Raw genomic sequence first — 15,202 nt, 5'->3', positions numbered from 1 at the left:
TGTATAGGTGAAGGATTAGGCGGGTGAGGGCTATGGATTCTGCAATTTGGAACTGGTATAAGGAATGATGGAAAGAAGGATTGCAGCCAGAGATGGGAACTTTAAGTGTGAGGCCTTTGGGGGTAATGCCAAATGTCAGACAAGCATGAGTAAATAAAATATGGGAGTGTAATCTGGCTAGGGTGAAGGCATGTTTGCGGAGGGAATGTAAATAAAATTTAATGGGGTCGTTGTAGGGATGTTGTGAGGTTGACATGATATTAGAAGGTGGAAAGGATAATATGAGGTTAAAGTGAAAATAAATAGAAATATATATAGGGAGAGATAAAGGTGTGAAAAAAGTCGAAAAAGTGTTGGTTTGAGATGAGCTATGTTGATCCTGTGCTGAACTTAGGTTGGTGAACAACAATGGGTGCAAAGGTTAGGTAGTTGTGTTGTCTCTAAAACACGTTAAAGGGTGGGAAAATTCAGGAAAATTTCGAAAAAAGTCTCGAAAAAAAAAATTTTCGAAAAAAGTTTCGAAAAAAAAATTTCTGAAAAATTTTTTCGAAAAAAATGCGTGTAAATGTATTCAAACGACTGGTTATGTACTGGCAGGTTATGAAAATGAGGCTAACAATTGTTTGATGAAGAAATAATAACGTTTAAACCTGTGGGAAGCTGCTAAAAAATGATCGGTTATGTGGGAAAAACGGGAATGGAAATAAAACGAAAGTTGTTGGAAATAGCTGAGATGGTTGTTTAATGGGTGAAAGGAACTGAAGCTGTGAAATATTATTCACGAGTTTACACGAAATGTTTGTAAACTCGGAACAGTGGATTTCATAGCAGTGGTTATGTTGAAAGCGTTTAAAAAAAAAAAAAAAAAAAAAAAAAAAAAAAAAAAAAAAAAGTTGATGTGACTTACCAAACAAAAGTGCTGGCAGGTCGATAGATACACAAAGAAACAAACACAAACATACACACAATCTCGGGAGCGGAAAGACTTGCCTTAAGGGGCAAAAAGGACAGGTACACGCTCGCACACACACACACACACATATCCATCTGCACATACACAGACACAAGCAGACGTTTGTAAAGGCAAAGAGTTTGGGCAGAGATGTCAGTCAAGGTGGAAGTACAGAGGTAAAGATGTTGTTGAAAGACAGGGGAGGTATGAGTGGTGTATGTGCAGATGGATATGTGTGTGTGTGTGTGTGTGTGCGAGTGTATACCTGTCCTTTTTTCCCCTTAAGGTAAGTTTGTGTTTGTTTGTGTATCTATCGACCTGCCAGTGCTTTTGTTTGGTAAGTCACATCAACTTTGTTTTTAGATATATTTTTCCCACGTGGAATGTTTCCCTGTATTATATATATATAAAAATAGAAAGGAACTTCCACATGGGAAAAATATATTAAAAACAAAGATTCCAAGACTTACCAAGCGGGAAAGCGCCGGCAGACAGGCACAATTAACAAAACACACAAACACACACACAGAATTACTAGCTTTCGCAACCGATGGTTGCTTCTTCAGGAAGGAGAGGGAAAGACGAAAGGATGTGGGTTTAAAGGGAGAGGGTAAGGAGTCATTCCAATCCCGGGAGCGGAAAGACTTCCCTTAGGGGAAAAAATGGACAGGTGTACACTCGCACACACACACACACACACACACACACACACACACACACACACACACACACACACATATCCATCCGCACATACACAGACACAAGCAGACATAATGACAGACAGATATATCTGTTTGTGTCTGTGTGTGTGTGTGTGTGTGTGTGTGTGTGTGTGTGTGTGTGCGAGTGTACACCTGTCCATTTTTTCCCCTAAGGGAAGTCTTTCCGCTCCCGGGATTGGAATGACTCCTTACCCTCTCCCTTAAAACCCACATCCTTTCGTCTTTCCCTCTCCTTCCTGAAGAAGCAACCATCGGTTGCGAAAGCTAGTAATTCTGTGTGTGTGTTTGTGTGTTTTGTTCATGTGCCTGTCTGCCGGCGCTTTCCTGCTTGGTAAGTCTTGGAATCTTTGTTTGCTGTGACTTATGAAACGGGAAAGCGCTGGTAAATAGACACAATAAAAAACACACAAACGCACACACAAATATCAAGTATCAAGTTTTCGCAACCCATGGTTGCTTCATCAGGAAAGCTTGATGAAGCAACCGTGGGTTGCAAAAGCTAGATATTTGTGTGTGTGTTTGTTTTTTATTGTGTCTATTTACCAGCGCTTTCCCATTTGGTAACTCACAGCATCTTTTTTAATATATTTTTCCCATGTGGAATGTTTCTTTCTATTTATATTTCAATTTGTTTTTGTTAATGTATTAGGAAGTTTCTGGTGGAATGTTCACCTCCCCTCCTCTCCCAAAACACACACACACACACACACACACACACACACACACACACACACCTACATTGTGCGAGGGTATTGTGGTGTGTCCAGATGGCATAGGTGTGTGTGTGTGTGTGTGTGGGGGGGGGGGGGGGGGGGGGGTAAAAAAGAAGAAACACTGTGTTTGCTCAAGGTGGAACCTATACAGAAACAAATGTATTCATAAATAAATATGGGCTCAAGAGTGAACTTTATTCTCAAGACTACAATTTAGTTTTCCCTCAGGACTATATTTCACTTATGTGTGGCAAGAGCTGAACTTCCAACTCTAATACAATCAAATCAAAGGGAATAAGAACTTTTTTATACATGGTTGCCTGTACTTTCCTACCTTTCTTAATTAAAAGGTCTGTTTGTTGACATGAAAAAGAAGCATCAGAATCAGGAAAAAAGTTGAATCTCAACATTTAATAAGGCAAATGTCTTACTTTTGGAATTGTGATGTATGATGTGGAAAAAGAGAAGAAAAGAATTATTAAATAGAGAGATCGTGGAGATCCCACAACAAAGTGGGATGAAAACTACTACTATTATTGCCCTTTTTGGTGAAGATAAAGAGATCATGTATTTGTCTTTAGACCTTTAAAAAATTTCTGGCATGTGTACACTTTTTTAACATTCCAAATATTAAATGCATTTGAGAAAATCTGTTACACAACACACATTTAGTAGCATGCAAGCACTGAATCATATAAAAGAATTTTTAGTGTTTAACAATAATATGGAAAGGATAGACTGCTGTTCATCACATAGAGGAGGCACTGAATCCTAGAAAGGCTCAAAGAAAAAGAATACATCCTGTTTGTTTGTGCCTGTCCACTTATGAGTGCCTTCTCTATGTGGTGAGTAGCAATCTACACTACAGGTCAAAATTTTTCATCACCTTTCACAACAATGGATTTTTGGTTAAAACAGGGATTTTGTTTTGAAAATCGTATTAAATCTCCATTCTGATAATAAAACAAATATAAACATGTAAATATTAAGTGCCTCTGTTGTGTATTTGACTGGTTGTTTGCATAGAGAGATGCTGATGGGTATATACAACAACACTGATATGCCTTCACCTAAGATGATTCCTTTCACATAGGAATCAGTCCTCCAGCTGTCTGTGCAGCAGTCAGTTTCCAATAGGTTACAGTACACTTTGTGCATCTATCACTGTTTTTATATACCTAATCATGTTCATAACATATTACTCCCTAATGAAACAGAAGCAGGAGACTGGAATTGAAAAAGAATTTCTAATTGTAGCTTTTCATCAGGATGGCTGTACTAGTAGGACAATAGCAACAAAAATTGGCATAGCTCAATCTAACGTGGTGTATACAGTACAATGGTTCAAGCAAATTGGTGCCAATGCAAGTGTTTTGTGATATTGTAGACCCCAAGTAGGATCATACAGAGAAGATCGGTTCATATGTGTGTAGAGTAAACATCAGACAACTCATACTGCACCACAAATACACTATGTAGTAAATAGTGTGTGAGCAGCTCCAATCTCTGTCTCAACAGTGCAATGCCATCTTCACCAAAAAGGTTTAAAATGGTACACAGCCGCCAAAAAGCTTTTATTATCAAAACAAAATAAGATGAAAATATTGCAATGGGAACAGAAATATAAAGCCTGGAGTGTGCAGCAATTGTCCAAGGTGTTATAAACAGATGAATCTAAGTTTGAAGTATTTGGAAGCCATTGTTGAATGTTTGTTTGTCGACTTTGTGGAGAATGCGTGAAGAATCAGTGTTAGACACCAATGGTCAAGCTTGGTTGCGGGTTGGTCATGATGTGGGGATGTTTTGTGGCTGATAAAGTCGGCGATATAGTGAGAATTAATGAAACATTATAGAAGGAAGGATGTCATAGGATATTGATCAATGATTCAGTTCCATCTGGCAAGAGACTTATTGGTTGTGGATTTGTTCTGCATTAGGACAATGATCCAAAACATTCTTGTAAATTGTGCAGTTGGTATGTAAATAGAAAATACATATGTGGAGAACTGAAGAATATGGTCTTACCAAGTCAGACACCTGACTTAAGTCCCATTGAACTCTTACGGGATGAAGTTGATAGGGAAGTCAGAAAACTGAGGTCATCAAATTTGAAGATCTGTGGAATAATTTACAGATGTGTTGGACTGCAGCATCAGCAAAAGCACTACAAAAACATATCTCCTGAATGCCAGACATCTGTACAGCTTTTCTGAGGGCAAAGAGTGGATACTTTGAAGAGGCTAAAATTTAAACCACATTTTATTGTACTTAATGATAGAGGGATATAATATTCATTTTGATCATCAATTTAGTGTGTATGATATGTTTGTACACTGAAATAAATTACATAATTTTTATCACAGGTGATCGAAAACTTTTGACTGTTAGTGTATCCTCTCCAGTAGTGTATCCTCTCTGTATTGTTGTCGTTGCATCACAGACTTTCCATTGTTACATTTTTTTTTCATTTTGATGTATACATAAATGGTACATACACCCAGCAGCATTACAATTTTTTTATGGGATTAAACTAAGAGTTATTAGAGAACTACTTCAGTGGCTGTGCAAGCAAAAATTAGGTGTGACAGGTAGGCAGTGGACAACAGAAACTGTAACAACAATTGATAATTGGTGAATTACATAAATTTACATTTTGCATACATACATACATGGATGGAAGTGCATACACCATACTCATTAGTGGCTCACACGCTGATATCCTGTTCATAAACCTAATGGTGTGGTTTGCCATTTACATTGCCTGGCTTGTTGATGAAGTATCAAGTGTGTATCTTCTTCATGTGAATGGCCGCAATGAATAATTATGAAATCTAGTATTTGGTCTGAGTCATGCTGTTGAGCAATGAAAGAAAAGAAAGGAAATGTAGGTAACTATAACATACAAGAGCAGGGCCTCAAGCCTTCACACTGTGGTGCAGCTGAATAATGGAAAATATGGGGTGTGGTTTTGTTTAAGTAGCTGCTTTGTGCTTAATTAATCAGTTTCCATACTTAGTGGAGTGAGTAGCTTAGCACTAGTCTTAATTTATTATTGTTCTAATGTTCACACTGAGTGAGGTGGCACAGTGGTTAGCACACTGGACTCCCATTCAGGAGGATGGCACTTCAAACCCATCTCTGGCCATCCTGATTTAGGTTTTCCATCATTTCCCTAAATTGCTTCAGGCTAATGCTGCAATGGTTCCTATGAAAGGGCATGGCCGATTTCCTTCCCCATCCTTCCCTAATCCGAGTGTGTGTTCCGTCTCTAATGACCTCGTTGTCGACGGGATGTTAAACACTAGTCTCCTCCTCCTCCTCCTCCTCCTCCTCTAATGTACAGAAGGAGCCTGCAGTGGGTGCTTCTACCAGTTACTACTGTATAACTTGACTTGATCCACATCACTGATGACTCTCCTTCATGAAACGTTTTATGGGAAATGATGTGTGAATGAATGAATGAAAGTTTTGATTTCAATACAGAACATTAGCACACATTCTGATGAATAGAATTTGTCCAATTTACTATTGTGAAAATCCAGCACTGTGTTTCTACCATAAATTAGTGACCAAAGTCACAATGGTAAGGAGCTCGCAGGAAGGATCATAGGAATATAAATAATAGAAGTATTTTTAAAAACTTTCAGAATGAAATGATGGCTCAGTTGGCTTTGTCAGTCTGCTGTTTCAAGTACTAGGATGTACTGGAAAGTGTAGGGATAAAATTGCAAGAAATAGCCATTCCCTGTTTTGTTAAATTCTATAGTGTGAAAGGTATTTCACAAGTAGTTTTGTGGAATAACAAATCATTTGATATGAGGTGAAGATTTATGGTATTTGTATCAGTTATCCTAGGATTTGATGTCCACATGCTGTTAACATACACCAAAGTGAGCTAGGGAGAAGCTTTAGAGCTCAAGCACAGTGTGAACTGGCTACCATGTGATCTATGTTTCTCTTACCTTGATTTATATTTTTTTTACTCTACATAATAGCTTCAACTGTGAAACTAATTTAAATTGCTATATAACACAAAATATGAAAGGTACATACACTGCCCAATGTCCTAAATCATTTATCATTACTTTGGTACATAAAGTCCATCCAGCCACAATTTCTTTCTTAATTCTAAAACTAAGGTTTTGTTCTCATCTCAAAATAATCTTGGTTTGCATTGACTGTGAACTAAAATTGAAGCTCTGAGAACAGGGAGCATCATAAATTCAGAACTTTCTCACAGGCCAGGGTTAAAGGATTTTTAGGACACTATACCAGATGATGCCAGTATTGGTTTTCTTACATTAGAAGCTCACTCTGTAAATGCAAGGAAATTATCCAGTCCTCTTCAATGTCCAGGGGTGATCATGATGCATTCTATTCATTCTTTGATGGATTTGATTTTTTATAGGTATGCAAAAGTGGAAATAAGTGTCTCTGAACCAATAGTTCCTTTCCGTGAAACTGTTGTGGAACCACCAACAGTTGACATGGTGAATGAGGCCATAATAGAGCAAAGTAGTGCTTCTAGGAAAGAAGTTGGTGCTGTAAGTAATTTCTGTTTATTGCTGTAGATCTACATTTTAATCAATTTTAATATTATGAAAAAGAAAAATTACTACACACTATACAGAGGAGATGTTGGGTCGCAGACAGCCACAACAAAAGGCCTTTTACCTGAAAGCTCTACATGTATGGCAGTCTTTTTGTTGTGTCTGTCTGTGAATCAACATCTCCTCTGTATAGTGAGCATCAATCTTTCATTTTTCATAATATTGTCATTACATCATCCTGGATTTTCCATTGTTTAATTTTAGTCAACTTTGAGTTTTTATTGGTTGCATCTGGAGGATCATCGATTTGTTCTATAGTAAAATACTGTTAGCTTCAGCACTGTTTTTTAGTACATTCTATGTAAGAGCTCAGCAAAGTCTAGTTTTTACTCATACATTCCTGACATCATTCCCATGCACTCATTGCCACCTTCTGTATCCCTCCTAACCTCTGTAATAATCTTGTCAAGTAATAATGTTCACAGACCACCATCTCTATATCAATATTCCTATGCCTGCAATTTTTCGCTCTGTAAAACCTGTCCCATGCAAGTGCTCACAACCATTTACTCCAGCATCACCAATGAAAAAAACCTACAATATCAAAGGCAGAGAAACGTATGAAAACACTAAAATGTCCTGTTGGGGAACAGTTACAACTGAGCATCATAATAGATGTGGAAGTCACTGCTTCAGTTGTAAGCTTTTATTTTTAAATTCATGACTGGGTTTGAGCTAACAAATACTTATCATCAGGTGCAATTACTGAAAATAAACAACAGAAGCGTGCTAAAAAATAATCTTTATGTGTGCATATGCATAAAATAAAGTGAATGAGGACTATCACATATAAAATTGTAACAGTGGTCAGCCTAGAGACACTAGGAAGTAAGAAAGGAATACATCACAGTACCATGGCAACAACTAATACTAAAACAGAGAAACCACCTATGTGTAGATGCATGGAATAAGGTAAGTATTCTGGTTCTTGATGATGGACATGTGTTAGCCGGAAACCAACTGTGACTTTAAAAATAAAAGCCTAACAACTCAAGCAGTGATTTTCATGTCTATGACTACATGTGTTCACTGTGAGGCTTTTTATGCAGGGATGGCCTTTACTAAATTGAATGAGTGCTTGAATGAACACAGAAGATCTATATACCTTGGGGACCTACGTACAATACCCAGTTGATGAACATGCTCTACAGCATGACTCAAAATTACCTGATCCAAAGATTGCAGTACAAGTTTCTCTGAATTCTGGAGAGGAAAAACTTGCTCTCAAACATATCCTCACAGCCCACCATCGTCATAGACTTAATCCTTGGTAACTGCTCCCTCCCCCTTTTTTCATTGATAGAATTTAATTATTTACTTATTTATTTTCATCTTTTCCTTTCTATATCTGTTTCTGGTTTTATCCTCATTTATTTTCAATGTGTCTCTTAGTTCTTAATTGCACTATTCATTTCAATTCTCATTTCTCACAATTCATCTTTACTCCTCACTTTGCCCTTGTATCATGTCTGAACTAAATCTGGCACAGTACTCATGAGAATGTATCTTTGACTTCCTATTCTGTCTCACACCTCCCTCATCATCTTTGTTTCTCCTCATCCTCACAACACGTGGTCTCTCTCAACGTGAGGTCTGAATGTCTGAACCCTTCTTTACAAACTTTCTTTAACCTATTCCTCTTTCCTCTTTATGGAAGGAACTAACAGTTTCAAATGCAAGGTATAATTTTTATACTTTTAAATTTTGTACCTCCAGTACTTAAATTTTGTCTCTTGAAGGTAGGTACTGACCAGTCATTCTGTGTCCTCAAAATTTTGCAGTTTTATCAAATGAATACAATTAAATAAATATTTGTAAGGATATAATATAATATATTGAAAAAAAAAATGTTTAGCAAATTAAACCCTTTTTAAAAGGAAGTTGAAACTATGTGAAAAAAAGAACAGTAGCTTTTTTAGATTACTTACATTCCTGTGTAATGGGCTGTAAATTAATGAAGTTTTAATGCTGTATGCCATTCGAGAAATTTCCAAAATAGTTTCTGCTGCAGTAGCCACATTCTTGAATTGTGATTAGTATGAAGCCAGAGTCATGTTACTGTTTCAGAATGAAGACGGATCTGTGGTAATCACAACAGCAAATAAACAGTGTACAGTGAAAATCAAAGCTGCACCACTACCAACTGAAGTGACACAATTACTAGAGGAAAACTCAGAGTTGCTCCGAGCTATGGACCATAGCTTAGCTGCAGGAACTTTATCAGGGCGGACCATTGAAACAATAAAACTTTTACGTAAGAGGCTGGAAGATGCTTGGAACAAGAAGGTTTGTGTTTTACTGTTAATGAATTCTTTACAACAGTTTTGAGCACTGAAAATACTTGGATATTTCACAAGGAGATGGTATGAAAATATTACAGCAGGTGCATCAGTTACAGTTTTTTCTTTATTTTCTTTGAAATTTTTATTTGAAAATGCACTATTTTAAATCTCTGGTTCCTATAGTCCCATGTCTTCCAGAAATCTTTGTACATATTGGATCCAGAGTACTTTTGTTCTCCTGTTCACAAGAAACTGTATTATTTGTTATCCAACCTCCATGCTATATCTGGTACTCCAGAGATAACTAGCATGGAAAGTCAGGTAGCACTTAACACATTTATTGACAACTGACACTGTCTCATGAATACAGAGTAACTTTATAACAACAGAAACATGACTTAAGTTCGACGGAGAATTGCGAAATGAATTGCACAACATAATGTTTCTTCTTGACTTAAACATTATGTCCAAGAACACTCTTCTGAAAAGTAGCTTGTAAATTTCATCCCGCATCTCCGTGGTATTAGTCCCTATGGAATATGGAATTAAGTCCTGCTGAGAAAGCAGTGAAATATTTGTAAGTTTGAAATAGAGTTTCTACAGCCTGGACAAAGTATGGAACAGACACCAATTACAGCTCTTCAGGGAGCTGATCAGAATGCTGTCATGGATCCATGAAGAGAGCTGATTACCAGAGCTGCAAACTCCCAAGCAGTGTCATTGATGATCTTGGGTCATAGACTGTGCAGGTGATTACCAGAGCTCTGAAGTCCCAATCAGTGCCATTAATAATCTTGGGTCATAGACTGTGATGATCCTGACTTCAAGGGCCACTATGCTGAACTAAATAGACCACAATGTAGAGCTGCAAGTTTTTAATTGGCTTCCCTTGCAGCTTCAGTAGAACAAGATAGTTCCACATGCACACATCTTGTAGGATGCACACATCAACAAATGTTGTGGATGGCTTGAAGCTACTGCCCTCTGTTGGTCAGTCCTTTGCGCTGCCACAGTGTGGCTGCGGCCGCATGGAGTGTGTTAGCTTGTGAGATGTCATTGATGTGGTGTAGCTGTCACATCATGACACTCCACTGGTCCATTCTAGGGATGTGTCCAAAGAAACTGCTCCCTCTTTTCCTGGTTATGTCCAAAATTTTACCTATCTGGTTACAGAGATCATCATTTGCTTATATTCTACATTGACTGCCTCCTGTTCTTCGAGACTCCAATATCTTCTTGAGGATCCTTGATTCCACAAGTTTTAGTTTCTTAAATACTCTTACTAGGTTCATACTTTCTGCTCCACATAAGGCTTCATGGAGGATCACTTTCTGCATTGATAAAAATAAGCTTCTGAATGTAGTTGTACATACTTTATATGCTAAATTCATTTTCTTTATTTGTGCTCCCATTGCTTCTGTTTCTGTCAGACCAGTTTTTATCCATCCTCCTAAGTTTTTAAATCTCCTCTCCTACTAAATTTTCCCTCCTCCTATTGTTGTCCATCTAGGAAATGCCTCAAAGTTTTGTCATATATGCTGTATTTTCAAAAGACTTTAGCCACTTGGCTCTGTAGTTGTGTGATTTGGTTAACCATCTCTTCTAATATTACAATAAAAATATTATAGTATCATCTGTGAATGCCAGACAATTTACCCATATTCCTGTCTTCTTGCATCCCACTCATTTTCCACACATTCCTTTCATTTTTCATTGGGATTACCTGACCATGTTATCAAGTACACATTTAAACAGCAAAGGAGAGAGTCCACCTACCTGTGTGGTTCTGGTTTTGATCTTGAAGGTCTCTGAAAACTTTCCTCTGAACTTGACCTTGGATGTTGTGTTGCTCAAGGTCTGGATTTTCCATCAAAATTCATCACCTCCAAAATAGTCTACTGACTCGTAGGCTTTTTTGAAGTCTATGGATGCAAGCACAAAAATTTTGTTGGAAGCTGTTATTCTTCCCAAATTTTACTTATAATATGTGTCCATTTGATTATCGTATTCTCATCAGCATGCTTCAAGATTTCTGCAATGACCTCATCTTTCTCAGTGCGTTTATTATTCTTCAGTATACATGACACTCCTAACCTCTTCTACAGTTTGCACTTCTGTGTCAGGATTTGCTTATTTGTGGTTGTAGCTGAATAACTCAGATGACACTTCACTGTTTTGGAGCTCCATGTTACCCTTGAATGTTCTATAAAAGTCTTTCATATTGTTCATTTGTAAGTCGGATTCCATTTGAGTTAAGTATTCATTTTCATATTTTCTGTTGAGGTTCCTGATAGTTTTAGCAGTGTTTGTCTTTACTACATGGAAGTTCTGTAGCTTTTCTGGTGTTTTCTGAGAGCATGGACCAATTTTATTTATTTCCTTTTTGGCCACTATGTGTTTTGGCAGTTGTACTATCATCATCTGGTGGAAGACTTCCTGTATCTGGCTATTTGTACTGGAGAGTATTGAACCGTTTATTCCAGTGGCTTGTCAGCTATCCAGGAGGTTATGTTGTGTCTGGTATATGCAAGATGTACAGAGTATGTGCTTCTGTTGTGGAAAATTACATAGGCTTTTCATTCTACATTAACTGACAACCACGAATTTGTATCACTTATCAAATTATAATCAATAGTAATGGCTTTTAAAAATGCTACATGCGGGTATTGTTGAAGGGTTTTGCATTATTAGCAATATAAAATCTGAATGTGAAGTGATTGACTCCACTCAACTGAAACAATAATAGAACAAACACTTGCTGCTCAAATATGTTTTAAAGTCTTGAACACATTAAATACGATGAAACTGACTGGTTTCAATTGCTAAGCAGTCATCATCAGAACTTTGTCTGGCTTGTTAGAAAGTAAAATGTCACAGTCATGGTGTGTAAATCTCTAAATTTCTAACTGACCATATAGAGAAGACATTGAGTTGCAGACAGGCACAATGAAAAGACTGCTATACGTTTGAGCCTCAGTGACCATAGGCAGTGGTCATGTGTGTGAGAGTTGTGCTTGTATGAATGTGTGTGTTTTCTAACTCAGAAGAAGGGCTTTTGACTGAAAGCTTAAATGTATAGCAGTCTTTTCATTGTGCCTATCTATGATTGAATATCTGCTTAGTATGACAGGCACGATGAAAAGGCTGCTATGTGTTTAAGCCTCAGTGGCCAGAGGCAGTGGTCATGTGTGTGAGAGTTGTGCTTGTATGAACGTGTGTGTTTTCTAACTAAGAAGAAGGGCTTTTGACTGAAAGCTTAAATGTATAGCAGTCTTTTCATGGTGCCTGTCTGTGATTGAATACCTGCTTAGTATGGTAAATAGCAATCTACCCTTTTAATAATATTGTTGTTATTCCATCCTGGACTGTCCATTGTTTGTTCATTCCTGGCTCTGCATTATGTCTATAGGAGTATAGTTAACACTCTCAATAGCGGACATAGAAGCATGCTTCTACATCACTCCAATAGGAATAATACTAACACTAACAACAGAAGAAGCAGAAGCATGCTCAGCTTACACTTGTACATTTCTACACACATCTGTATATGAAGCACACTTCTGTGTCCTTTTTATTGATAGAAGTAGTCTTATTCCTACAGGTGTGACATAAAAGCATGAATAGCAGTTCATATTATGTGACCAAGATGTACACAGCAATGTTAATGTTATCGTGTAACAATCTGAATATTTCCTTGGATTAGTAGTACAAAAATGTTCACACAAACATGTGTGATTCAGTGTTTTGGTGAGGTACAGGTCTTACACAGAACATTGTAATCTACATAACTACCACGACAACTTACTTTGTTGTGAGGCCTTATTTGCATGAGGTAGCTTCATAAACATACATAAACACTTGTTGCTAATCATCAACATAAATTTGGACTTAATGTGTGATACAGTATCAATTATTTTCACTTGATCAGCCTATATGAGCTACCCTGATGATAAATGACTGCAGTTGACCTTCTTGTGAAACAAGACAATGTGGCCTTAGGAATTTTCCACACCATGTGGTTCATGCATGGATGGGTTCCATCATACTTCAGTTTGGCCATATACCTGTTTGTCAATAAAACCTTCCCAATATTTTGGTTAAGGCATTGAGTTGCGTGTAATATGCCCATTAATCATGTCAAGAAACAGGTCACTGTAACCCTAAACCTTTTGCAAGTATTTGTCAGACCCTTGCTATAATTAAATTGCTTTGCTTGCACTGTTGTTTGTAGCAGACATTTTGAGTGTCTCCTGTGACATGGGCAAGGTACATCCTGCAACGATGCAGCATGGAACTCAGCAACACTGTGTTGTAGAGCAACACTTAAAGAAAAATTTTGTCTTGCTTTGACCCAAAGATGCTCCTCTAACATTTGTTGAAAATGTTCAGAAACACCCTTTATAGAAGGTAAAATGTTCTACAGCCAAGATCACATAACTTTTTCTTGGCAAACTTTGCTGTCATCTTGTGTTGTTTTGTGTTCTGGTCTTCAGTTCAGAGACTGGTTTGATGCAGCTCTCCATGCTACTCTATCCTGTGCAAGCTTCTTCATCTCCCAGTACCTACTGCAACGTACATCCTTCTGAATCTGCTTAGTGTATTCATCTCTTGGTCTCCCTCTACGATTTTTACCCTCCACGCTGCCCTCCAGTACTAAATTGGTGATCCCTTGATGCCTCAGAACATGACCTACCAACCGATCCCTTCTTCTTGTCAAGTTGTGCCACAAACTTCTCTTCTCCCAATCCTATTCAATACCTCCTCGTTAGTTATGTGATCTACCCATCTAATCTTCAGCACTCTTCTGTAGCACCACATTTCGAAAGCTTCTATTCTCTTCTTGTCCAAACTATTTATTGTCCATGTTTCACTTCCATACATGGCTACACTCCATACAAATACTTTCAGAAATGACTTCCTCACACTTAAATCTATACTCAATGTTAACAAATTTCTCTTCTTCAGAAACGCTTTCCTTGTCATTGCCAGTCTACATTTTATATCCTCTCTACTTTCACCATCATCAGTTATTTTGCTACCCAAATAGCAAAACTCATTTTCTACTTCAAGCATCTCATTTCCTTATCTAATTCCCTCACCATCACCAAATTGAATTTGGCTACATTCCATTATCCTCGTTTTGCTTTTGTTGATGTTCATCTTATATCCTCCATTCAAGACACTGTCCATTCCGTTCACCTGCTCTTCCAGGTTCTTTCTGTCTCTGACAGAATTACAATGTCATCAGCAAACCTCAAAGTTTTTATTTCTTTTCCATAGATTTTAATTCCTACTCCAAATTTTTTGTTTGTTTCCTTTACTGCTTCCTCAATATACAGATTGAATAACATCAGGGATAGGCTACAACCCTGTCTCACTCCCTTCCCAACCACTGCTTCCCTTTCATGCCCCTCGACTGTTATAACTGCCATCTGGTTACTGTACAAATTGCAAATAGCCTTTCGCTCTCTGTATTTTACCCCTGCCACCTTCAGAATTTGAAAGAGGGTAAACCAATCAACATTGTGAAAAGCTTTCTCCAAGTCTACAAATGCTAGAAACGTAGTTTTGCCTTTCCTTGATCTATTTTTTTGACAAGTCATAGGATCAGTATTGCCTCATGTGTTCCAACATTTCTACGGAAACCAAACTGATCTTCCCCGAGGTCGACTTCTACCAGTTTTGCCAATCGTCTGTAAAGAATTCGTGTTAGTATTTTGCAGCCATGGCTTATTAAAGATAGTTCAGTAATATTCACATCTGTCAATACCTGGTTTCTTTGGGATTGAAATTATTGTATTCTTCTTGAAGTCTGAGGGTAATTCGCCTGTCTCATACATCTTGCTCACTAGATGGTAGAGTCTTGTCAGGGCTGGCTCTCCCAAGGCTATCAGTAGTTCTAATGGAACGTTGTCTACTCCCA

General features: G+C 37.7%; 1 protein-coding gene across 3 annotated transcripts in view; it reads left to right on the top strand.

Annotated features, from left to right (window-relative positions):
- The window catches only part of LOC126281785 (elongation factor-like GTPase 1), a 579,301-nt gene that overhangs the window by 159,553 nt on the left and 404,546 nt on the right, over nt 1–15,202 (top strand). For all 3 annotated transcript variants that reach the window (XM_049980992.1, XM_049980993.1, XM_049980991.1), the window contains 2 exons: nt 6,796–6,931; nt 9,065–9,283. In XM_049980992.1, coding sequence (XP_049836949.1) covers nt 6,796–6,931; nt 9,065–9,283 — 355 coding nt within the window. The remainder of the gene's footprint in view (nt 1–6,795; nt 6,932–9,064; nt 9,284–15,202) is intronic.

The sequence above is a fragment of the Schistocerca gregaria genome, chromosome 7, assembly GCF_023897955.1.
Source record: "Schistocerca gregaria isolate iqSchGreg1 chromosome 7, iqSchGreg1.2, whole genome shotgun sequence".
Classification (NCBI taxonomy): domain Eukaryota; kingdom Metazoa; phylum Arthropoda; class Insecta; order Orthoptera; family Acrididae; genus Schistocerca; species Schistocerca gregaria.
The sequence above is the reverse complement of the archived record's forward strand: the minus strand, read 5'-3'. Positions and strand labels throughout refer to the sequence as shown.